The 24,838-nt window shown below is 40.7% G+C and overlaps 1 protein-coding gene across 1 annotated transcript in view; it reads left to right on the top strand.

Moving 5' to 3' along the window:
• EPHA6 (EPH receptor A6) overlaps nucleotides 1-24,838 on the top strand; it is a 983,829-nt gene that overhangs the window by 76,613 nt on the left and 882,378 nt on the right. Inside the window, exon 2 of the mRNA XM_044284497.1 lies at nucleotides 16,410-16,474. Within this exon, the coding sequence (XP_044140432.1) occupies nucleotides 16,410-16,474 (65 nt within the window). The remainder of the gene's footprint in view (nucleotides 1-16,409; nucleotides 16,475-24,838) is intronic.

Raw genomic sequence — 24,838 nt, 5'->3', positions numbered from 1 at the left:
GGCGACGTAACGTCAATCACTCATGTGTCGCGCCTGCTCCGCCCACTTTATGAATGAAGCAGGCGGAGAAGGCGTGTCACGTGAATAAGTGACGTTATGACGCTGCCCGCTCTGCCTCTTACTGGAGCTTCATTGTATGCAACGCTTTCTAGACCTCTGTCGTACATGTACGTCAGAAGCACTGTCTTTAAAAGTGGTTTATGGCTGGGTTCACACGGGCGTTTTGGGAAAAGATGCGGGTGCGTTGCAGGAAAATGCACGAATTTTCCGCGCGAGTGCCAAGCGTTTTACTGCGTTTTGCACGTGCGTTAGAAAAATCGGTATGTTTGGTACCCAAACCCGAACCCGGACTTCTTCACAGAAGTTCCGGTTTCGGATCGGTGTTAGATGTAGATGTAGATTTTATTATTTCCCCTTATAACATGGTTATAAGGGAAAATAATAAAGATCGGGTCCCCATCCCGATCGTCACCTAGCAACCATGCGTGAAAATCGCACCGCATCCGCACTTGCTTGCGGATGCTTGCGATTTTCACGCAGCCCCATTCACTTCTATGGGGCCTGCGTTGTGTAAAATAACGCACAATATAGCGCATGCTGTGATTTTCACGCAACGCACAAGTGATGCGTGAAAATCACCGCTCATGTGCACAGCCCCATTGGAGTGAATGGGTCCGGATTCAGTGCGGGTGCAATACGTTCACCTCACGCATTGCACCCGCATGGAATTCTCGCCAATGTGAAAGGGGCCTAACATTTGCCAGGTTTCTGCTGTTTCATACAGGTCTAATATCTGCCATCGACAATAATGCCGATCACAAGCATTTAACCCCTCAGATACCATGGTGAAATGCACTTGGAAAAGCTCCCCACATAACAATTGGGGAAGCTGTTCATTGTGAAAGGCATGAGCCTGCTGCAGGCTCCAATGCATTTAAAGGTACATTCTATTATAGGCCTGCAGGTGGCAGCAGTACATTGGAATATACTAAATCTTCTATTTATCAATGGATTTAATTTAATTGATAAATAGAAGTGGCAATTTGACAACTGCATACTATTAGGCCTTTGAAGGCCTAAACAATAGTAACATAAAAATAAAAAAAAAGGTCATAGACATCCAAAAACATCCATACTAAAATAACTATAAAAAGTTATGAGGGGTAAGAATATGGTGATGTAAGTTAAAAAAAAAAAAAGTTTTGTTTTTTTCAGTATTAAAGGACAAGAAAAACTGTATAAATTACTATTGTTGTAATCGTCCTGACCCAGAGAATGAATGACATGGGTCAGTTTTACTGCATAGGTAGCACCTAAAAACAAAACCCATAAAACTGTGGTGGAATTCCATTTTTTGGGAGCTTCCTGCTACAGTGTATGAAATAGTAAATGATGATGATGCCATTAAAAAGTACAACTTATTCAGCAAAGAACAAGCCCTCATATGGCTATGTGAATGGAAAAATAAAAATATGAATTTGGGAAGACATGGAGTAAAAACAAAAAGAAAATCACAAGTTTCTCTAAAGGTTAGAGAACACGTGTTACCACAAAATGCAGTGTCATCTGCAGGCAGCATGGTGCAGAGCAGGCCTGGGCCGATTGATATATCATTTTTGGGGAAAAGATTTAGTAAAACTTGTAAGTTATACATTTATATCTCTGCCATTTCTAACTTCAGTTTTACAAGGTGAGGTGTTATCAGTGATTAATAGCATTCTGTGTGTAAGTGTATATACATATATAGCTGTCAGTCACTGATATCTGTACACAGGGGAGGTGTTATTGTTGGAGAGCCATTATGGGAGGTGGCGGCATGACGTAGGGTGCGTGCCGCGTCTCTCCCCCTCCTCTCCGTTATTAATCTTAGTAGCAGCATGGTGTGGCCTTACTTCCCGATCCAGCATCTCTTTTCCCCGTTCTGATTGGGAAGCTGACGGGACGCGTGCCTCAGCTTGGACGGCTGCCTCTCTGACTTCAGTTCCCAGCTGCAGAGGAGCCACTGCTACTGCCTTTTCCTGCCGGGGTCTGCTGGAAGCTGAGTCGGGTGTTGGAGGGCGGAGCTTCAGGTGACCCGACATGGCGGGAGAGCATAGGGGCCTTCGGAGCCTTGTTTGGAGTGTGCGGTTCTGGCGCCTGGTGGGTATTTGGGCAGAGCGGAGTCCCCTGCTGGAACTGGAGACACCAAATGGGTCTGATTGCGGCGGGACCGGCTGTGAGCCTGGGGAGAGCCTCTGACCCATATTCATTTAATCTTACCACTTCAAGCGCAAGTTCACCGGTCTTCATATCAAGCTTGCAGTGTGAACACTCTGCCTGCCAGCATAATCTGCGGTTCAACATAGGTCTGGCGAGATGGATGTATGTAAAAAAAAGTGGTCTGTAGTTTAAAAGTAGACACTGACTTTAATTCTAACTAACTCTAACAATCCACTAATCCTTAATATCACTAACAACATTGGCTGTGATTATCTGATCAATTGACTGAACTGCTGTTCTGCTTTGCCTCATAAATAATAGTATAATTAATGTCAATCTTGGTGCTGTAGTTAGAGACGCAACACGGTTTTGCTTTGGGAAACAAAAATCTGTCTATAATCTCATCTCCCTTCTACATCCTACCTTTTTGCTCTTATTGCTTTTTTTTGCTCTTATATTTCTATGGCCCCCAAGAACAGCAGAAAGTCTGGGGACTTACTATGCCCCAAAGGCCGCCCTGGCAACAGGGTAGAGGAGGGGCCTCAAAGAATTGAAAAGTTTCTGAGGTCTCCTACAGCAAAAACTTGAACCGCTGTAAAAAATACCCAGGGAGAGAGTTCAAAATCTATGAATACTGACGCCCCCTTAGATCGGCCAGTAATGGCCTCTGGTCCAATAGGGGATCAGTCAGTAACTTGTAATCGATCAGATATAAATAATGAGGACTCTATGATCCTGGGCAAAATTCTTAAGCAGGTCAAAAGATCTTATGAAGCATTGGAAACGTTAACCTCTCAAATGGGTTCGGTGGAAACTGATATTTCTCTTATCAGAGATGATTTAAATAAAATGCGATCCAGAAATCAGGAGGTGGAATCTATAGTAACCACACTGCAAAAATAATTGAAATCTGAGGTTCAGCTACTAAAAGAAGATAGAGGGTCCTTACAGGCCAAACTCACTGACTTAGAGGACAGAGCTAGACACTGTAATATTTGGATTATGTGAATCCCGGTGGGAGCGGAACAAAGTGATCCTACGTCTTTTTTACAGACCTGGCCATTGGAGAGTCTGGGAAAAGATCATTTTTCACCTCTGTTTGGAGTGGAACGCGCTATCGGGTGTATGGGGGTAGGAGGCCCCCTGGGGGTATCCCTCCGATTATGTTGGCCAAAATTCTCTGTTCAAAAGACAGAGATATGATCCTGAAAAAATCACGGGAAAAACCTGATCTAAGCTATAATGGCTCCCGGGTATCTATTTTTCCAGGCTTTTCCAAGGCCACATAGGAAAAAAAAAGAAGTTAAAGTGCAGTTAAAAAGCAGCTGATTAACAAGAATGTTAATCAGAATATTTTTTATTCCTCAGCTGAGGTTGCAGAATGGTTGGAGATGAAGGGAATTTAGTGTTCAATGTTTGTTGGGCTACCACGCTGCAATTTCAATTGTGTGACACGGGATGTAGGGGGGGGGGGGAATGCCTAAGGTTAGAGTTCCCAGGTTAAATCCAGGGGACAATAGGATGGGGTAGGATGGGCTGGACGAGGGGGGTGTGAATGAAGCGATTGTGGGAGGTTAATGTTGGAGGTGAGCTGAAGTTATGTGTCCCCCCTTGTTTTTTTCTGACCCAAAATGTCGGATAAAATCTTAGTAAATCTTAGTGTGGAATATACGGGGTATGGGGGATAGAGTAAATAAATGTGCCACTTTTAGTTTCTTCAAATGACACCTACCAGGAATAGTTGGTTGGACTGAGACTCATTTAACTAAAGACACAGTTTCCCGAATCAGCAAAGGCTGGGTGGGTCAAAGTTATCACTCAGTATACTGAAACTATTCCAGGGGTGTTTCGGTTTTGATTCACAATAAGATTGATTATAAGAATATCCCCGTCTTGTGTGACAGAGAAGGGAGATTAGTTTTTTTGTATGGTCAATTAAATGGCACAAAATGCACATTAGCATTTGTTTATATCCCACCCCCATACCCCCCATACATTTTGGGTCAGTTATTATTGTTTAAGGACCAGAAGGACGAATGTGCAACAATAATAATTGGAGATTTTAATTGTGTGATGAATTTAGAGCTGGATAAGGCCGGGGTGGTTTTAGGGAATAATCATTTAAAAAGTTATGCATCACTGTTGGCAAAGTTTTGCAAAGAGGCGGTCTTTGTGGATATATGGAGAAGTAGGAATGCAGATACCAAATTCTTTTCCTGTTATAGTAGCTCAGGGAGTTCGATGTCACGAATAGATCTAACATTGGTGAACAGCCACTATATTAGTAGTGTTGGAAAAGTTGCTTATGAGCCTAGGGTTATATCTGATCATGCTCCTTTGGTAGTTGATAGGGTTGAGCGAACCCGAACTGCAATGTTCGGGTTCGTACTGAACTTTAGGATTTTTTGGCCCCAGACCTGAACCCAAACTTTTCATTAAAAGTTTGGGTTCAGGTTCAGTGTTCGGCGAGTTAATGGCGATTTTTGAAAAGCTGCAGAGCAGCCAATCAACAAGCGTTTAACTCGTGTGCCCTTAGAAACCATCACAGCCATGACTACTAATAGCATGGCTGTGATTTGCCAGTGCAGCATGTGACCCAGCCTCTAAATAAGCTGGAGTCACGTAGCGCTGCACATCACTGTTCCTCTAGTGTAGGGATAGGATGCTGCTGCTGTGAGGGAGAGAATAGAAAATAATCTTTTATCAGAAGTGGTTGTTTAACTCAGCGATCTACAGCGATCTTGTTTTGTGGGTGTAGTGCACAATATTTTTACCCTGCCATGAGCCCAGTGACCCTGAAAAATAACTTTTATCCGTATGTTAGTTAGGTAGGTGTCAGCGGCCATTTTATGCAAGTTCAGTGCACCAGCACAGCATATGTCCTTTTGTGACTACAAGCTTGAAATACTGCAATTATATTCTAGGTTTAAGAAAACACCCATTTTTGGCAATACCCTAAATTTGGGGCCTTTGCTGCATTTGTCAGTGTGAAATACAAGCTTGAAATACTGCAATAATATTCTGTTATTAAAAAAACACCCATTTTGGGCAAAATACATAATTTGCGGCCTTTGCTGCATCTGTCAGTGTGACATACAAGCTTTAAATACTGCAATAATATTCTGGGTTTAAAAAAACAGCCATTTTGGGTAATACCCTACATCTGGGGCCTTTGCTGCATCTGTCAGTGGGAAATACAAGCTTTAAATACTGCAATAATATTCTGGGTTTAAAAAAAAACACCCATTTTTGGCAATACCCTACATCTGGGGACTTTGCTGCATTTGTCAATGTAAAATACAAGCTTAAATTACTGCAATAATATTCTATTATTACAAAAACACAAATTTTTGACATAATACATAATTTGCGGCCTTTGCTGCATCTGTCAGTGTGAAATACAAGCGTTAGACACTGCTGTTATATTCTGTTATTAAAAAAACACCCATTTTGGGCAAGATCCTAAATTTACGGAGAATGAGGAGAGCGTCAAGTAAGGGACGTGGCCCCAGTCGTGGTGCTGCTGGAGGAGCTCCTGTTGCAGGGAGAGGACGTGGTCGATCTGTGCCAGCTACACGCACAAGTGAAACACCTTCCTCAGGTGAGAGTAGGCAACAGAACCTTCAGCGTTATTTGGTCAGGCCTAATGCGGCTCTAAGAATGGTGAGGCCAGAACAAGTACAGGCGATAGTAGATTGGGTTGCTGACAGTGCCTCCAGTTCCTTCACATTGTCTTCCACCCAGTCTTCCTGCTCAAAGATCAGAGTTGGCACCTGCAGCCGATGTCCATCAGTCTTTCACCTCACCCCCTTGCAAATCAGCCAAGCAGTCTGAGCCCTAAGTCATGCAGCAGTCTCTTCTGCTTTTTGATGACTCTGCTAGCAGGGTTTCCCAGGGCCATCCACATAGCCCTGCCCCAGAAGTGGAAGGGATTGAGTGCACCTATGCCCAACCATTTATGTTTCAAGATGAGTACCGTGTTTTTCGCCCCATAAGACGCACTTTTTTTCTCCAAAAAGTGGGGGGAAAGTGCCCCTGCGTCTTATGGGGCGAATGCTGGCAATTTACATCACAGTCTGCGATGCTGCAGCATCGCAGACTGCGATGTATTAGTGAGGAGGGGCTGTAGTAGGCGGGGAGAGCGGCGGGGCCATGCAGGCACTGTACTCTGGCCCCGCAGCTCAGTATGTACTGTATTATACGTAGTGTAAATCATCAAATCTAAACCGAATATTGATGCGCTCATAGTGTCATGCACATACCGCTATTAGTTCAAACCCACCAAAAGCACACCTTTTGGTTAAAAATATATATTTTTTTATTTTCCTTCTCAAAAACCTAGGTGCATCTTATAGGGCGAAAAATACGGTACATGGGAGGAATACTGCAGCACGTCTCGGATGATGATGAAACACAGGTGCCCACTGCTGTGGCTTTCTGCAGTGTGCAGACCAACAAGGAGGGCAGGGGTGAAAACTGGGTGCAAGATGATGTGGAGGACGATGAGGTCCTCGACCCCACATGGAATCAAGGTCATGCGAGTGACCTGTCTAGTTCGGAGGAAGAGGCGGTGGTCGCACAGAGGCACCAGCAAAGCAGGGGGAGCAGGGTGCAAAAGCGTCTGTTACATTCTTGGGTGACATTTTACCATTTTTGCCGTGAATAGACCCTACTCTGCATAGGTGACAGGGACCTAATATTTGTAAAATCGTCTGTTACATTGGTGGGTGACATTAACCCATTTTTGGTGATGAAAAACCCCTGCTCTGCATAGGTTACAGGGAATAAAATTTCTAAAATTCGTCTTTAATTGACACGGGCACCCTCCATTCATTTGATGCTTCAACTTTAACAACTTGTCCTACATTTCCGCTCGATCACATTGGAGTCATTGACCTCCCTTGGATGTGGTCTCTCTTTCTCACGCTCCCTCTCCGGCGTGGAACCCTGATTCGCCGTTAACTGTGATCAACATGTTAGGCGCAGAAAATAACATCGAAAGTTGATAGAGAAGATATCCAAATGGATCGTGGGCGTCACGGGGATGTGCGATCAGGCAGAAGTTATCTAGAGTTAACGTTTCCAAATCCAAAATACCACAGTGACATTACCTATAAGTTTTTTATTAAACATTCCAATAACAGGGCATCTTAAGAGTCCTGTATTGTTATTTATCGTCACTATCTCCCCGAGTCGGGAGTGGGTAAGTGCCGTGCGCCCCCTCCTTTACTTGGAAGCTTCGGCTTCAATAATTTGTCCCACATTTCCGCTCAATCACATTTAATTTCATACATTGACCTCCCTTGGATGATGTCTCCCTTTCTCACGCTTTCTCTCCTGCGTGGAACCCTGATTCGCCGCTAACCGTGATCAACATGGTAGGCGCAGAAAAGAACATTGAAAGTTGATAGAGCAGATATCCAATTGAATCGTGGACATCACGGGGACGTGCGACATGGAGGAGCAGTATGAGTGCACACGCCTACACGTACTGACTGATGGGTCTGCCCCCTTCAACTTCTGGGTCTCCAAATTGGGCATATGGCCTGAGCTTGCCCTTTATGCCTTGGAGGTGCTGGCCTGCCTTGCATCCAATGTATTGTCTGAATGTTTGTTTAGCACGGCTGGCGGGGGTTATCACAGGTTATATTTCCCAATGTCTTGGGGTGTACCCTAATTTATAAAAAAAAATAAAAAATAAATAAATAAAACCCAAAAGCAGTGTAGGCTACCTCCTCCTCGACCGCCACTTCCACCTACACCACCACATCCACCGCCTCCTCAACCTCCTACTCCATATGGACCTCGTCCTACAAGATCAAGATTATTATTTTTTATTTTTACGTATTTTATGTTATGTTAAGTCATTTCCCTATCCACATTTGTTTGCAGAGCACTTGCCATGCTCTTAACCACATTTTGCTGCCATTTGCAGCCCTTTCCATTACTTTTTTAGAGCCATTTTAGTGCTCCAAAGTTCGAGTCCCTATTGATTTCAATGGGGTTCGGGTTCCGAACTCGAAAATTTTTGTAAAGTTTGGCCGAACCCGTCGAACCCGAACATCCAGGTGTCCGCTCAACTCTAGTAGTTGATCTTAATTTGGGTTAGGGTTGTGACTGCATGGTCCCTAGGAGAATAAACCCTTACTGGATGAATATAATTCAAGATCATAAGGCAATCCAGGAGGAGATATTATTTCTCTGGATCATTAATCTTGGCTCTGCGCCTTTGTGCTGTGTTTGGGATGCGTTGAAGGCGTCCATTAGGGGTATTTTTATAAGTAACTTTACGTCACTAAAGCAATCCTTCACTAAGAGGAAAAAGAGCTAGTTAGTGGCACTAGAGAGAAAGAACAAATATATAATAAGTCCCAATCAAAGGGAAATAGAGAGCTAATGCTTAATGCCCAATATGCATATAGAGATTTTTTATATATGAAAGCACAACAAAAGTTTTTTTTTTCCTGGTTATAACTTTTTGTGAGGCAGGTAATCCTGGAAAGCTATTAGCTTCTATTATAAAGAATCAGGGTTAGCGATGCTCCATACCTGCTTTGAGATCTTCAGAAGTTAGTGTAATGTATGAGCAGGAGGGGATAAGGGATGTCTATATAGATCCGAAAATAAGGTGTCAGAGGAGGAGTTGGAAAAATATTTAGACACTATTACTTTTCCGCAACTTTCGGCAGAACAGAAGCGAAGTTTAGAATTGCCGATATCTCTGCTGGAACTACAAGAAGCTTTAAGCTTGACTCGGGCAACTCCTCTCATCTGGTTAAAGCTGCCTTCAACAAAGGCAGACAGGATTGCCCTTATAAAAATGGTTATTCTCCCACAACTTTGTTATTAATGGCCTTACCTATATGGATTGAGAACAATACATTTGTGGTAATTGAAAAATTACTAAATGAATTAATTTGGGGAAGGAAACGGATCAGGTTGAAGATCAAGTATCTATATGGTTCGGTTGGGTCGGGTGGACTGGCGGTTCCATACTTCAGGGGGTATTTTGTTGCCGTTCAGCTCCTTATGTTAGCTAAGTGGCAACAGAATAGTATTTTGTACAAAATGGTTCAGGATTCCGGATATGAGAAAATTTTGAATTACTAGAATCTGGTCAATTAAAGATGAAGAAAAGTAGTTCACGTAATCACTTAATAAATTTAGTAGATAAGACATGGGAATTTATGAAGGAATTGTTGGGTATCACAGCGGCACTTGAGTTTACACCTCTATGTATTTTTGGAACAATTTATGTTTTTTCACGTGTTCTGGGAAAAAATTAGGTATACAATATGTTTCACAGGTTGTTCGGAATGGTAGTATTGTGTGACCTAAAGAACTTTCATCTATGGAGGGTGTATGTAGAATTGACTGGTTTAGATATAATCAATTATATTCGGCGTTTAGTCGCACAGGTCACTCTCGTTTATTCACGATTGCAAAGAATAGGTGTGTAAATATGTTAGTTAATCTACATAGACATAGGGTTAAAGTGTCACACATTTATAAGATAATGATTTCTCATATGTTGGATTGTATGTCATATCCCAGTCAATCAAGATCAACCGTGATGACTGGGATCGGATTTAAAAAAATATGAGCAGTGGTTTGATTACTCGTAACCATGTCATGGTGCAATTAAATTTTGTGCATAGATTAGTGGCTAGTGTGATAGTGGCTAAGATGTATGGAAGACAAAGGTCAGTTTGCCCTCATGAGAATCAAGAATCTGACGATTTAATTTACTTATCCTGGTCTTGTAGATACATTAGAGAATTTTGGCAGGAAGTTTATGAATGTATTAAGAATAAGTTGGGGGTTTTGCTTCATTTTGATAAGTTGGCTAAGTTGGCTATCCTTAATGATTTAACGTGTCTCACTTGTCAAACTGGCAAAGTTAAATGTATTTCTAAAGTACTTTTACTTGCTCGGGTGATAATTGCATGAGGTTGGATGGCTAGTGCCCCACCTAGTGTTACTAATTGGACTAACTTGATTGATAAGTTAAAGAGTTAAGAAAAAAATCAAATTTCAATCACAGAACAGGATCGAATACTGGTCCAAAATATGGTCTGAATGGAATTAAATCTTATTTTTTTCCTCCTCCTCCATCTCTCCTCCAATCAGTTAGCTAAAAGAGGAAAGCGGGGGGGGGGGGGGAGAGAAAAAGGAGGAATAGGAATGGGGAAAAAAGTGAAAAAAAAGGAAAAATGGAAAATTAGCTTATAATGTCTGAATTGGAGATGACTTTCCATTTATGGATTTTTAAGTGTATTTTGTATTAATAAAAAATAAAAAAGCGTGTATACAGAGATAGCTGTCAGTCACTGATAGCTGTTCATGGGGGAGGTGTTATCAGTGATAGCATTCTCTGTGTAAGTGTGTATACAGAGATAACTGTCAGTCACTAATAGCTGTACACGGGGAGGTGTTATCAGTGATTGATAGCATTCTCTGTGTAACTGTGTATACAGACATAGCTGTCAGTCGCTGATAGTTTGTATGGGATGGTCTTATTGGTGATTAATAGCATCTGTGTGTAAGTGTGTACACTGAGTTAAGTAAGTTCTTTTATCAGTTGCTTGGTGCACACCGAGGTAACTAGGAGAAGCACTATATGTGCAGGGTTTGCTCTCCTGAATGTAGATGTCCAATGGCATAGAGGTTTAGAGTAGGTTCTGCCTGACTGAGACCACCTTAGTGCTGGTAGGTGGGCACAGATGTGTTTTGATCAAAATATATTGGCGGAGAGTCTCAGATTTTATCATATCAGAAGGAGGGCTTAGTCCATATATATCATTTGCATCTATTGTTTTAGTGCATTATTTTTTTATTTTTCTAGTGTATTTTACACCCAATTTTTGGGAGTCCTGGAAGTGTATCAGACATTTTTTGTTTATAAACAGTTGAGAAGTCAAAAAACGTTCAGTTGGTCATACCATTTAAGTTTATTTTTGGTATATTTGAGATTGGTTCAGTATGACACTGACCAGAAAAGATTGTACATCCCTATCTGAGATGGTCAAACCCTTTTTGGATGACAGCAACTGATAGAAAACTAGGTGGTGAGGAATCGGTGTAAGTGACTTAGAAAAGATTTGAAAGGGTAAACTGTCAAAATTCGTCACCCTAATGGGGGTCCATATTATCTTTACTGTGTGGCTCCTCTTTTCTGTGTAGGTCAGTGTTGGTTTATCTTTACAGAGTGCACGTCCACACATTTGGATGCTTCCATATAATGCAATTGCATCCAAAGATTGCGATTCCAAACCGAGGTGTGCCAAAATAAAAGTAATCAGTGAAAGTAATATACATGAGTTCGTTTAAAGGGAATCTGTCAGCAGTTCTGACCATGCTAAACTGCTGACAGCACTAGGTGGTGGCTGGGGAGAACATTTACTATTAAGCAGCTAAACAAGAAAAGAAGTGCACCTATTCGGTTGGACCGGGGTGGAAGAGCCCGTAGCCTATATGAGAACAGTGGAGACGGCAGCATTGGCTAAGTGAGGGACAGGTACTTATTAAATGATTTTCCTTCCACAGGGCTGAAAAAAGAATGGATTTTTTATTTTTTTAAGTTAGGAGAACAAACCTCTTTAATGATTGAAGTTTTTCTATACTTTGATACAGTTTCTATACAGTTTCTTATTTATTTTATCAGGAAATGTGTATTATAACACTGCAGAAAAATAAAAGCATAACTATAATAAAAGTTATGAATTGGACTACAATGTTTAATAGCGCATTGGGAAAAAAATAAAGGAAGCAAATTACAGACATTACTATAACTGCAGTAGATGTTTTCCTGTGTCAATTCCTACTGTGCTTTCTTAACAGAGAAATTGATGGAAAATATATTTTAAGCCTCTCTGACAATTTCACTCCTCTGCCATGTGATTTAATCATTGTTCCTGCAGAATGATTTGTGAATTTCTTCTAAGTTCCATGACAGCACTTATCTGCAATGTTGCTACATTGTATTGTATTGTATATACTTACGTAATGAGTAGTAGGTGCTGAAGAAAATGATTTAGCTTTTTCATCTTGACGTTAATGTCTGTAGGATTGGATTTTTCTTTTAGAGGTATCCGTATGTAATCAGCTTTAATTGGGAAGCTCAGATTATTGAGGCGTTGCGGCCAGTTGGTTAGTAGAACATTTTAAGAGCGATGAAACTGTACTTGAAACTGTACTTGTATGAAACTAAATAACTAAGCTCTGAATATAAAATATTATTTAATAAGATTACAAGGAAAATGGGTGCCTACTATGATACCAGGAGTCTTTGTGGTGCTGTTCTGTAAAATGTAGTGATATATGAGCAACTGACCTGATGTCTTATCCTCCAGGGTTTGATGATTTGCAATATTAGAACATCTATTTTTTTTTACAACTTTGTAAACTTTTGTTCTCACACTAAAAACTAACAAAATAAGCAGATAAAAAGAAGTGAACTAAAAGTTTCTGGCCATTAAAGGGGTTGTCTAGAAACTTGATGCTGACAGTCTATCCTTAGGATAGGTCATCAGTATTAGATCGGCGAGGGTCTGACTCCCAGCACCCTCACCGATCAGACGTTTGAATGGACTGATGCACTCTGTTGAGTGCTATGGCCTCCTCAAATCTGACCAGGCACATCCCCATGCATTGTATAGTGGCTGTACTGTATTAACTTGAATGGGACCGAGCTGTTCCTGGGCCATGTGACCGATGAATGTGACATCACTGACCTTCAAACAACTGATTGTGAGGGTGACGAGAGTCAGACCCTCATCGATCAGATACTGATGACTAATCAAGAGGATAGGCTGTCACTATCAGAATGCAGGATAACCCCTATAAAATGCCTTACTCAAGAGCTCATCGTAATCTGGTACCATGATCTAGGTGAGAGGTATTACTTATCTTTATACACATCTCATCCATGGATGAAGAATTTATATGGGAATGAGACGCTCATCAATGTTTAGCAGACTACAGAATTTGAGGACTGTAATGGCTTTCTGAGCAGTGATAAGTGGCCATCCTCTCCCCAGTCTCAAAATTCTGTTTTCATTGTTGAGTACAGTAAAAGACATCATGTAGGTATGACTCTTTGGGGAAAATCTGGCATTTTTGGCTAATTTGTCATTTGGACAGTTGTAGATCACAGTTTTACTTGAAGACACTTTCCTCTCCTCCTTGTGTAGTATTTTTGATAATCAATTTTTCTTAAAGTATAGGGAGCTGGCTGGCAATAAATGGGGAACAAGATGCTGCTGAAATGGGATGAATATATCACATTTCCCTGATAAGATATACAGTATTACAAAGTTTCATATGGTTACATTTACTACTAATAGACGCACAGTGTAGGACTGAGGTGCCTAGGGCAGTGCAATACATTCTGGACTGGGGTGCCTGGGGCATTGATTTTGGGGACCCCTGCAGAGCTACATGAAAATACTACCCGACCCCTACTCACAAATCACTAAAACATCCAAAACACATTTATTTTAAGTAGTAGCCTGCTAACTAGCCTGTGCCTCAGTCTGTTCTGTCCTAATGCCCCTGTCAATATCCTGCTGACGGTCTTTTGGCTATGTGAGCCAGCAACACATATCCACAGTGTCAGTCTCTGCAAGGCGATTGATTATTGGGGCCTCTGCAATGATGTCGAGACGGCAGGTCAGTGGGGAAAGAGGATACTGGCGGGTCTGTGCTGGTCTGGCCTCTATGGCCGCTACACAGTGGATGGAGCCTTCTGCCTCCGGTTCCACCCACTGTGTAGTTTTTGCCACTGGCAGCTGCCTAAAATAAACGGTGCTTGTGTAGGGTATAGGACCCCCACTGAACTATCCTGAGGATAGATCATCATCAAAGTGCCAGAAAACCCATTTAAATAATCTACCCTTTTTATGTCTTTTTTTTATTTAATTTTTTTACAGATACATAGGTTGGTTGGGATTAGAGATGAGCGAATCTATTCACAGATTCGGAGATTCATTCCGAATCTCAGTTTTTTAGGCACCAAATCAAACCCAAATCTTTTCTAGTTTAATTTGAATGAATTTTGTAAAACGGAACTCAGCTCATAAGCAATCAACAGTGTTCTGTCAACACCAGGTGGGAGGTTATTGCAATCAGTTGCAGCCAAGCAATAACCGCAGGTTACGGCGGCAACAATAAAAGTAGATACAGTTACACCTGACGCTGTAGCAGACCGAGAGGACGGGTGAGGGAAAATGAAAAAACAAATAGCAAAAAAATTTACAAAATGAGATTAAAATCGGTGCTTTAGAAGACTAGAGGGGGTTATATACCAATTGCCAGGCCAATTGGAGCAACTTTGGTTCAGAACAAATAGATTCAGACCCGAATCGAACTTTTTGAAAAATGTGTAGAATCCGAAACGAAACAAATCTTGGAAGATTCGCTCATCTCTAGTTGGGATGCTGTATGGCCCCGAGACCTAGCAGGGGATTTAGGCACAATTATGCTATAGAGCCATACAATTGATCTGTTTAGCTTTGTAGCCACATTTTCATGTAGAAAAATTCACATGTAATATAGAGTAAGAAGTATGTTATACAAATATGTTCAAGCAATGTACTTATCTTTGTATTGAAAGCTGTGTAATGGAAGGAATTGTTTACCTGCTTAGTGGGAAAAACATAAAATGAACGCAGCAGCAGGGAACCTAAATGTTTCCTATGAGATGCCAATATAAAGCAATGTATCTCAGGTTCTCTTTTATATAACAGAGAGAATACAATCATTGATGTTGTTAAAATTGCAATTATAGTAGGTGAGTTGTCAATGTAAAGTTGTAAAACAAATGTATGCGGCATATTGAATATAGTGGAATGATACAGGACAGCTAAATTACAGTATACTGCCGTTACTCAAATATGTTCGGTTTGTCATTATGTGCGACAACTGACTTGACTAGAAAATTGGAAATTACAGGAAAATTACAAATTACACCAGTGAGAACTGAAATTTCTGGAGGGATCGAAGTTATGAAAATGGTTTTATTCTTTGATCATTTTCTTGACAAACACCTATTTTTTATGTCTCTGTATTGCAAACTGTCAGTGTTAATTAAAGGGGTTTCCCATCTGCAAGATTTATGGCATAAATCAGTTCTTTTTGTAACTTACTATAACTCCTAAAGACCCGAGTGAGAAGAACCTAGACTGGATGTGACTGCCTAGTGGAACAGGGTTCCTGAAGGTGGAACGCCCACCTATCCGACATACCCTGTGGATATGAGAGGGAAACACTTCTTTAATAGGACACTAAAAATATTTAATCTCACAGCCCCTCCCTCTCTCTAATTGACAAGGTCGGGTTCCTGCATAGTCATCTCACCTGGTCCTGTCAATCAAGAAGAAGTGGGAGGAGCTGGCAGAGGAAGCTGGAGGAGTAAGGGTGCACAGAGTAGTTGGGCCCCACCGTTGGTGCATCTAACTGCTTATTTGCATATGGATTATAATTTTTTTGCCAGAATAAAAGAATGGATCGCTAAGTGAACGGTATCATTAAATTTAGCTGGGCTACAAAGGAGATGACCTATGCTATCAGACTTGTGGGCGTTTGACTCCGGGCACCCAAACTGATCAGATGAATGACTTTAATGGGACTTACAATAGCTTTCAGTACTTTGCCTGTCATTTTATGGCGTGTTACTGCTCCTTCAATCAGATGATTAGTGGGGGTGCAGGGAGTCGGACCCCCACTGATATGATATTGATGACCTATCCTAAGGAAAGGCCATCAGTTTTTAAATGCCACCATTTATTAAAACTGCCTACCATTGCTCCCTGTGTTAAATCTGTTTTGATATTGAGTTGCAGTAGGTTACATCCTGCATTGAAGCCTTGTAATGTAGGATGTAGGAAGTGTCATTGGTAAGAACAAGGGGCGTGGCTAGTGTCACGTGATATGGTCAGGACATGCCTCACTGCCCTAAGGCATGATGGGACAGCAGTCATATGACAAACCAGGAAGTAGGATTCAAGCATGGGGGGGATACGAAAAAACTGCAAACGGGCTATATAAAACAAATCCAACCCCTTTAAGTTGTGGAAACCCCTTCAACTTTTTTGTGCAGATTATATTTACATATGAACTGTAAAAATTATTATTAAAGGTAAAATAGCTTTTAAATATAAATGTAATATGTAATGGGTGCCTTATGCTGACATGTTTCTTAATTTTTTCAGTTGTGCTTCTCGATACAACAACAGCCATTGGAGAATTAGGATGGAAGACATATCCATTAAATGGGGTAAGGATTCTGTTTTTATCATATTTATTAATATAAATGTTCCTGGATTTGTCCTACCCAATACGCAGGTACGCTCTTTTTCTACTCATTCGTATTATAGGTTGTCCACATCGCTGTATATATAAGCTGCATATCTATTTCCGTGAACAGGAGTGGATCCTATCCTGGGAGATCATAAAGAGTATTCCCAAAGTAGAAATGAGTTGTTTGCATTGTATGTTGATTCTGTTCACCTTTAGGCCTCTTTCACACTACCGTTTTATTTTTTTTTCGTTTTGCTGGCCGTATACGGTCCGTATACGGAACCATTCATTTCAATGGTTCCGCAAAAAAAACGGAATGTACTTCATATGCATTCCGTTTCCGTATTTCCGTTCCGTTGAAAGATAGAACATGTCCTATTATTGCCCACAAATCACATTCCGTGGCTCCATTCAAGTCAATGGGTCCGCAAAAAAAAAAAAACACATACAGAAATGCATCCGTATGTCTTCCGTATCCGTTCCGTTTTTGCGGAACCATCTATTGAAATTGTTATGCCCAGCCCAATTTTTTCTATGTAATTACTCTATACTGTATATGCCACAAGGAAAAACAGAACGGAAAAACAGAACGGAAACACAACGGAAACAAAAAAACGGAACAACGGGTACTTGAAAAACGGACCTCAAAACACTGAAATAGCCATACGGTAGTGTGAAAGAGGCCTTAATTTCAATATGTTAGAAAAATAGAAGAAAATGTCTATCCGGAAAAAAAAGGGTAATATGTTCATATGAAAGGTCCATCAATGTTGTTGATGGTGGTGGGCCTGTTTCTGTGACTTGAGCGTGGATTGTCCCTCAATGGGGATTGGACAACAGAATCAAAAAGTACATAAATGAGACAACATATTGTATATGAATCAGGAGGGACCTGTTTCCGGTCTTCAGCAGGGCACCTTGTCTGTTACATTCATATGTCTGTATGTTATTAAAAGCAGAGTTGAAATGGTAGATATCAACATAATGTTTGTGGCCAGCATAGGCTAGGTTCACATCTGCACCTCGATATCCATATTTTGTTTCCTCATACGAAAAGAAAAATGAAAATGACAGCAACTCCAGATCCTTCAAATCATTACAACAATGGCGCTCGACAGACCCTATAGACTAAAATGAATGCTGTTGAGTTTCCGGGAAATGTGTCAGTCGTTTTACCAGACAAGAAACTGTAGCATGCAAGCTATTTTTTTCATCAAATTTGATGGCATCTGTATTGAAAGCTCATGACGGAACCTGCAAAAAGGATATAAACCCAGCTTTGGGCCTCATGCATATAGCTGTGTTTGTATTGTGGTCTGCAAAAAACGGATTCGCCAAATACAGATAGCTTCTGTGTGACTTTCCTATTTTCAAACTTCCATTAATAGAAGGTGATGTTCTTGAAGAATCAGGCCTTCTCTATAATTTGCAGAACAGCCCCAAAGATCCACTCCACTTCTAGGAAGAGTATGTAGCAACAGTCTTAATTTTCTCTGTTTTTAGACTGATGTACCCCCAGATCTTTAGCAATACTTTTGTAGATTTTTCCAGGTTCATATGTCTCTATAACACATCTTCCAGGTCTTCTGAAAGTTGTCTGCATCGAGTCATGATTAACAGTGGCCAGTCTGTTTTCAGAACACATTTGCCAGTAACCAGGCTTTGTGTGCCTTCTCTTTAAGGGCTTTTCTGAGTGTTTTATACTGATGACCTATGTTCAGGATTGGTCATCAGTATGTGATCGGTTGGGGTCTGACATCCGACACCCTCACCAACCAGCTGTTTGAGGAGGCCACGGCACACTTTAATGTATGTAGCACCTGTGAAACCCACACTTCCAATCTCTTCTGCTTAATTTAAACACCTTTTGCAAATTAGCATTAACACCTCCAAGATCACATACGTTTCTTCCTGCACTGGGGATATTTTATTCATTGTGCTCAATAAAAGAAATGAATGGCATGACTGTTTGTATGCTATTAGTTTAGATTGTGTTTTTCTGTAATTATGACCAAACTGTTCTAAAGGGCACTTACTATATTCTCTTCTACGAAAAGCACATCATCTATAACTTGGGGTTGGGGGGTGTTACAAATAGTGAAGCCCTGATTTATGTTATAGAGGATACAAAAAAAAGTAATTTCCCTTTTTTTATTAAATTACCACTCACCGATTACCATAATTATACTTAATTCTTATTAAGAAATTTTTATTTTTTAAATTCTTGATCACAGTGGAGGCAACAGCTACAGCTACTGCACAGCATTCATAATGCTAGTTTGTTTTATTTATTATAGTCAGCCATATAGCACTGACATATTCCGCAGCGCTTTAGGCTGGGTTCACATCACAATTTTCCCTTCCGTTTAACGTATAGAAAAAAAAAAAGGAAAATGTTAAATGCTTCAGACTGATGCCATACAGTGGCACCCGTTCACCATAGAGTTCCATTGTAAAGAAAAAAAAAGTATAATATAATTTAATATTGTAAAAAAAATGCATACTTTTTTTTTACTGGACTGTGCAGGATACAAGAATGTGGTGTGCTGCGTTTTTGCATCCTTTTTTTGTTGTTGTAACGTATATGTCAAACGGAGGCATAAAATGTGATGTGAACCCATCCTTGCAGACATTATCATTATGCACTGTCCCCAATTGGGCTCACAATGTAGGTTCTCTATCTGCATGTCTTTGGAGTGTTGGAAGAAACCGGAGTATGTACCTGGAGGAAGTCCACGCAAACACGGGGAGAACATGCAAACTCCTCATATAGAGAAGTGGGACTTTTCAGTGCCCATCAAACCCCAAGGCTCAGGTTCAACCCCATTTGATTATGTTTGCGTCATGTTTACCTGAATGAAGTCTGGCTATTTCTATTATTGCATCTTAATGTTACATATGAAGGAAATATTTGGGGCGAAATTTTAGTGAAGTTGAAAATTAATAAACACATCTTGTGCTTTGCTCAGGCAGCATCCTCTTCAGACCTCATACATTTCTCCCAAATTCTCCCGTTCTATGTGCCTTTCCGCTTGATGGAACTAACCAGATTGGGAAAAATGCTGCATTTTTTAGTGTTCTTTGCTAAGTAACTCTAGCATCTGGCTATTCAGACTAATGCCTTACAAACATATGGCCTACCCGCATCCATGTGTAGCACATATTTATAATTTTGCTACGTAATTAGGCTGCACCGATAGAACAAATCCCAATTATTGCTCTTAAAAATCGATGTTGCATTGACACTTCATGTGTACTTGAGGCGGACAGAGTAACATTAGTGTACCTTGCTAATAAATAGTTAAAGGCATTATAACGAGGAGTTATTTATGACATAGGGAGCTTCAGTGATCAAAAGACTCCAGTACAATTTAACATAACTTTCAACTCTCCCTAGATGACTGGACATCTTAATGAAATTATGTGGCAGCCAGGCAGCGTCGCTGGCAGTCTAATTCAAGCTCAACTGAAAAGCCTATATTAAAATCATATTAAAATCAAACTAATTTTAAACACTTCCCACTGCTTCCAAATAGTTTCTTCCCCTGGCAAGGTCATATATGACATCATATAAAGCTACAATTAGCAGAGAGGATTTTGTTTTTGCACCAGGCTGATTATTTGTAGTAATCTTTAATCAATTGTACTCGCGGTATCCTATATTATTAAAAAACACAATCAGTATACCCCCTAGAGTGCAATTGATTTGAGTACCATGCAGAAATTGGCCATTATATATCACATACTTCCTATAAACAGGCAAAGAAGTGGAGGATTGCTGAAGACTTCTAATTAAAGACGAGCTTTAAAGGACATCTTGACCCAAAATGTTACATTTACATATGGGAAGGCAAAACACACTTCACAGAGACATGAGAAGCAGGCAAGACATCTTAGATTAAGTTATACTTTGAAGAGTTTCCAAAATGATTGCTTGAGTTAGAAATGGAAATATTCTGTTATGATGACAATTGGTTTTACTGTAAGTCAGAACAGAAAGCTGTGTACATTGTGGTAGTGACCATTGAGGTCAGGGGCAGACAGGCCCACCAGAGTACTAGAGGATCCTCAGTTGGGCCCAAGCTCCGACAATAATAGACTTCTAATAAAAACAGGGCCATTGAGGTCCTATATGCACAGATGGTGGGCGCTCAGAATAATTTACTCTGGTGGTCCCAAGGGACTTCAATCCGATGCTGATTCAGGTGTCGTCTGATTTGGATCCCTCTTTTTGAAAGGGCCACTACATAAATAGAACTACCACTACTGAGACTCAAGTAATCAGCTGTAATCTGTGTGGGTAGCTCACTGTAATGGTTCAGTTCCCCTGCAGCAGCACCACAGGATGAGTTAAAGGGGTTGCCCCCCCCCCCCCCCCCCCCCAAAATTATTTTTTTTACATTTTTCAAAAACAGCCTCTGGATCTCAGTACTTTTGTAATTGCATGAAATTAAAAATGTAGTATAGCGAATTACCGTATTTTTCGCTTTATAAGATGCACTTTTATAAAGTGTCTTATAAAGCGCTCATTAGTACTGGAGGACCGGGAAGCGGTGAAGGCTCTGTACTCACCGCTTCCTGGTCCACGGCTGTTGGCTGTGCTGTGGCTGCGCTCTGTGACCTCACGCTGTGCGTGTCGGGTCACAGCACAACCGCAGCAGGAAGAAGACAGAGCGAGCTGGAGGTGAGGAGTGGCTGCGTCCAGGAGCAGGAGGTATGAGTGTTTATTTTATTTTATTTGATCTGTGGCATGGGGGCTCATAAATTACATGGGGCTCATAATGGGGGCTAATAAATGAAACTGGGGGCTCATAATGGGGGCTAATAAATGGAACTGGGGGCTCATAATGGGGGCTAATAAATGGCACTGGGGGCTCATAATAAGGGCTAATAAATGACACTGCGGCTGATAAATGGCATGGGGGCTAATAATAGAGGCTCATAAATGGCACTGGGGCTCATAGATAGATACTCCATCCATTTAACCTTCTACTCCATCCATTCAGGGGAACTTCTGTTTTAATGATCATTGGGTCAGACCCCCACTGATCGGATACTTTTTCCCTATCCTGTGGAGAGGGTACGAGCATGTATTGTGGGAAAAATCCTTTTATTATGAATGACACAATATGGTGTTTGAAATAGATTTTCTAAACCAGACAACCACTTTGAAGTCTGGAGGAAATCAACAGTAACATTTAATTTATTCTACATGTGATATTGTCAAAAAAATCCAAAGTCTGACTCTTTCTATCTGGTACAAAACTATAAAATAATATGAACGTTCACCAGTTTCACAGGACCAGGAACCTAAAAGTGAGAAAAGAGAACCAATTATGAGACTCCTCTGCTCACAAATATGTATGGCATTAGCATATATTTTTGGGGGGATTGTCTTCTCTACTCTTTCACGTAAATTTGATTTGCCTATGATTGTATGAACATAATAATAATCTGACGCCTATTAGGTCTCAATAATTCCAAATTAAAACAATAATTCAACATAGAGTGCATTATAAAAAAGGTGCTGATTGTATCAAGTCAGATGCTAAAAGACGTGTTCTGTCTCTACTTGTCCAGCTGGGATATGACCAGTGCCCCTTATGCGTGACCCTATTTCTTGAAGTTGCCATAATATCATCACATCAGGCATTCTTGGTACCTTCTTGGTTTAATGTATCCTTTCCTTCGTCATCTATTCCATCCCGTCATCTTCTGTTTGTCTATTATCGTTCATGTTTACTTCCGTGTCTGGTTCTTATCTCCTATATTTCACTTTCCAAAAGTTCCTTTCACGATTAAAGATCTTCAGCTAACTGAACTGTCACAACAAGCCAACGAGCTTCGTATTCATGATGTATCATCGTGGTGCATTATTTATTACTTGTGTTGTGAAGTGTGAATTTAAATGTCTTTATTATCAGTTGCAGTGTCCATAAAAATACTCGCACCGTGGAAGTGCATCGAGACCACATAAAATATGGTACATTTACAGCTAGGTATAAGATTCAAGCTGATGCAGTCAAGTGCAGTTTTTGCCTTGCCTGCCTATAGTTCAGGGTAGCAATGTATTGTCCATTGGTGCCCTTTACACTAACGCTAGCAGATGACCTCTGCCTTCCATTAGCACACGGGTATGATCTACAGTATTTGTGTCTTATTTGATGCAGCCATTTTAACCACAGTTGCATCTCTTATGATTCAATTAAACCTATGAGTTTTATGGTGAGCAGTTCAACATCTCCATTCACTTTTATTAAATAAGGTTGTGCCACCATTAAATGTTATTTTAATATACACATCATGAAAAATGTGTGACTTTTGTAATTTACTGCTCCAAATGTGAGATATTCTCTTTATTATAATGGAGCCTCCCTGTGGTTTAATCTGTATAGTAAGGTGCATGTCCACCTACTGAGGTGGTTGCACATGCTCAGTTCCATCCTTTAACTGCTGCTAGCTATCTATTAGAAGCTGTGATAGTTACAGGAAGAGAGCTGCAGCAGAAACGACATACCCCCTAAACAAAAAAAACTAAAATTGTGGCAGAATTATTTTTTTTCCAATTGCCCCACCCTGGATTTTTTTTCAGTCTCCCTGTCACGGATGAAGTTGCAGATAGCTGGAACTAATAAATAAACGACCGACTGGCTTGATCCCAAACTAAGGAGCATATAGGTGAGCCCTATAAAACCCTAAGAGCTCTCCCTGACTGCTATGCTCATGCAAGGGTCTCAATCGTAGACGATTGCATGCCCACGTACCTAAGACTGTGTTACACCTGAAAACCCTATAATAGTGAGGGGACACTACCACCGGCTCCCTGCACTTAATACGGACTGAGTCAGGGTCACCTAGAATCAAGCCATCAAGGAAACACAATAAAGGAAAAGACTTATCTGAACAAACAGCAGCAGCCTCCAGCAGTGAACACTTAATCCAGGAAGTAGTATAAACCGCAAAGTGAGGCAGTATGGGAGGGAATATAAAGGAAGACAATTAGTCTAAATAAGTGACACCTGGGAGAAGGAAAAAAGATGACAAAGTGAAACCAATACAAAGAACATCATACAAGAGGTAGAGAAGAACGTCTGCCGGACCTTCTCACAGAACTGGCGGTGACACTCCCACTACATTATATGCAATAGTAAATAGGGTTATTAGAAAGTACAACTTGTCCCTCAAAAAAAGCAAGCCCTCATATGTTTATGTGAATGGAAAAATAAAAAAGTTCTGGTGCTGGGAAGGCAGGGAGTGAAAAAATAAATTGCAAAAATGGAAAATCACTGTGCCAGGAAGGGGTTAAAGGGATACTTTGGTTGTAACAAGTTGTCTCTTATCCACAGGATAGGGAATAACTATAAGATTGCTGGGGTCTGACCATTGGGACCCCCACCGATCGTGAGAACAGAGACACGATATCCTTTGAGCTTAAAGTGGCGCCATTCATCTCTATGGGTGTGCCAGAAATATGGTAGCTGCACTTCCTGCACCGATCTAATAGTTGTCCTGTATCCAGTAGATAGGACATAGCTTGTTACAACCAGAATACCACTTTAAGAGTTTTGGATTCTGATGATATTCCGCTATAATATATTACAGAGGAGTAATTATTGCTATTTGTTAACAGAAGCAGCATCTCTGCAGCGTGTCTGTCTGTCTAGCCTTTAATGCTCCATTAGTTATACAATATGTGTTACGTGAGGCTTAGTGAAAGCCTGGCTGTGCACCCCGTGTGTGTACATAACAAAATAGATTGTTTTCACAAAAATGCTTGCGGTTTTCCTTTATTACTGTTCTCCTCAGGACTTAAAATGTGCTGTCATAGTAAACTTTGCTGAATTATGACTCATAAGTTGTTCTTTTTTTCTAAGCTGTCATGCAGATGGTAATTAAGGGGAAAGATTTACATTTATAAACTGGCGCGGGAGATGACATAGGTATGTGAAGCCCTCATTAGCATTCTTTAGGCTCTTTTTTTCTATAGCAGAAAGGGTTCGGTTTTTTTGGCAGCTGAAATTGATTAGCACTAATTGAAAAACTTATTGCAAATTGCTATGCTAATCGGGGTAAATCTAGTCCGAGCAGGTAGAGCAGATAAGAAGCTAAAATGATTTCTGGGTCTGTGCATTTGTTATTTTGGCTTCAGTAGACGCTGGTATAGAAAATGCATCAAGGCCTCTGATTTCATCGATGAGCTTAGTGCTGTTGGGTGACTTAAAGTTCTACTTGTTCAGTTGTTACAAATAGGAAATGAGAATGCCATTGTACCACTGACCGATCATGTGAGAGGTTATAAGAAGGACTAAGCTGCGGGGACTAAAATGTTAAAGCATACCAT

The sequence above is a fragment of the Bufo gargarizans genome, chromosome 3 (genome assembly GCF_014858855.1).
Source record: "Bufo gargarizans isolate SCDJY-AF-19 chromosome 3, ASM1485885v1, whole genome shotgun sequence".
NCBI classification, from domain to species: domain Eukaryota; kingdom Metazoa; phylum Chordata; class Amphibia; order Anura; family Bufonidae; genus Bufo; species Bufo gargarizans.
The sequence above is the reverse complement of the archived record's forward strand: the minus strand, read 5'-3'. Positions and strand labels throughout refer to the sequence as shown.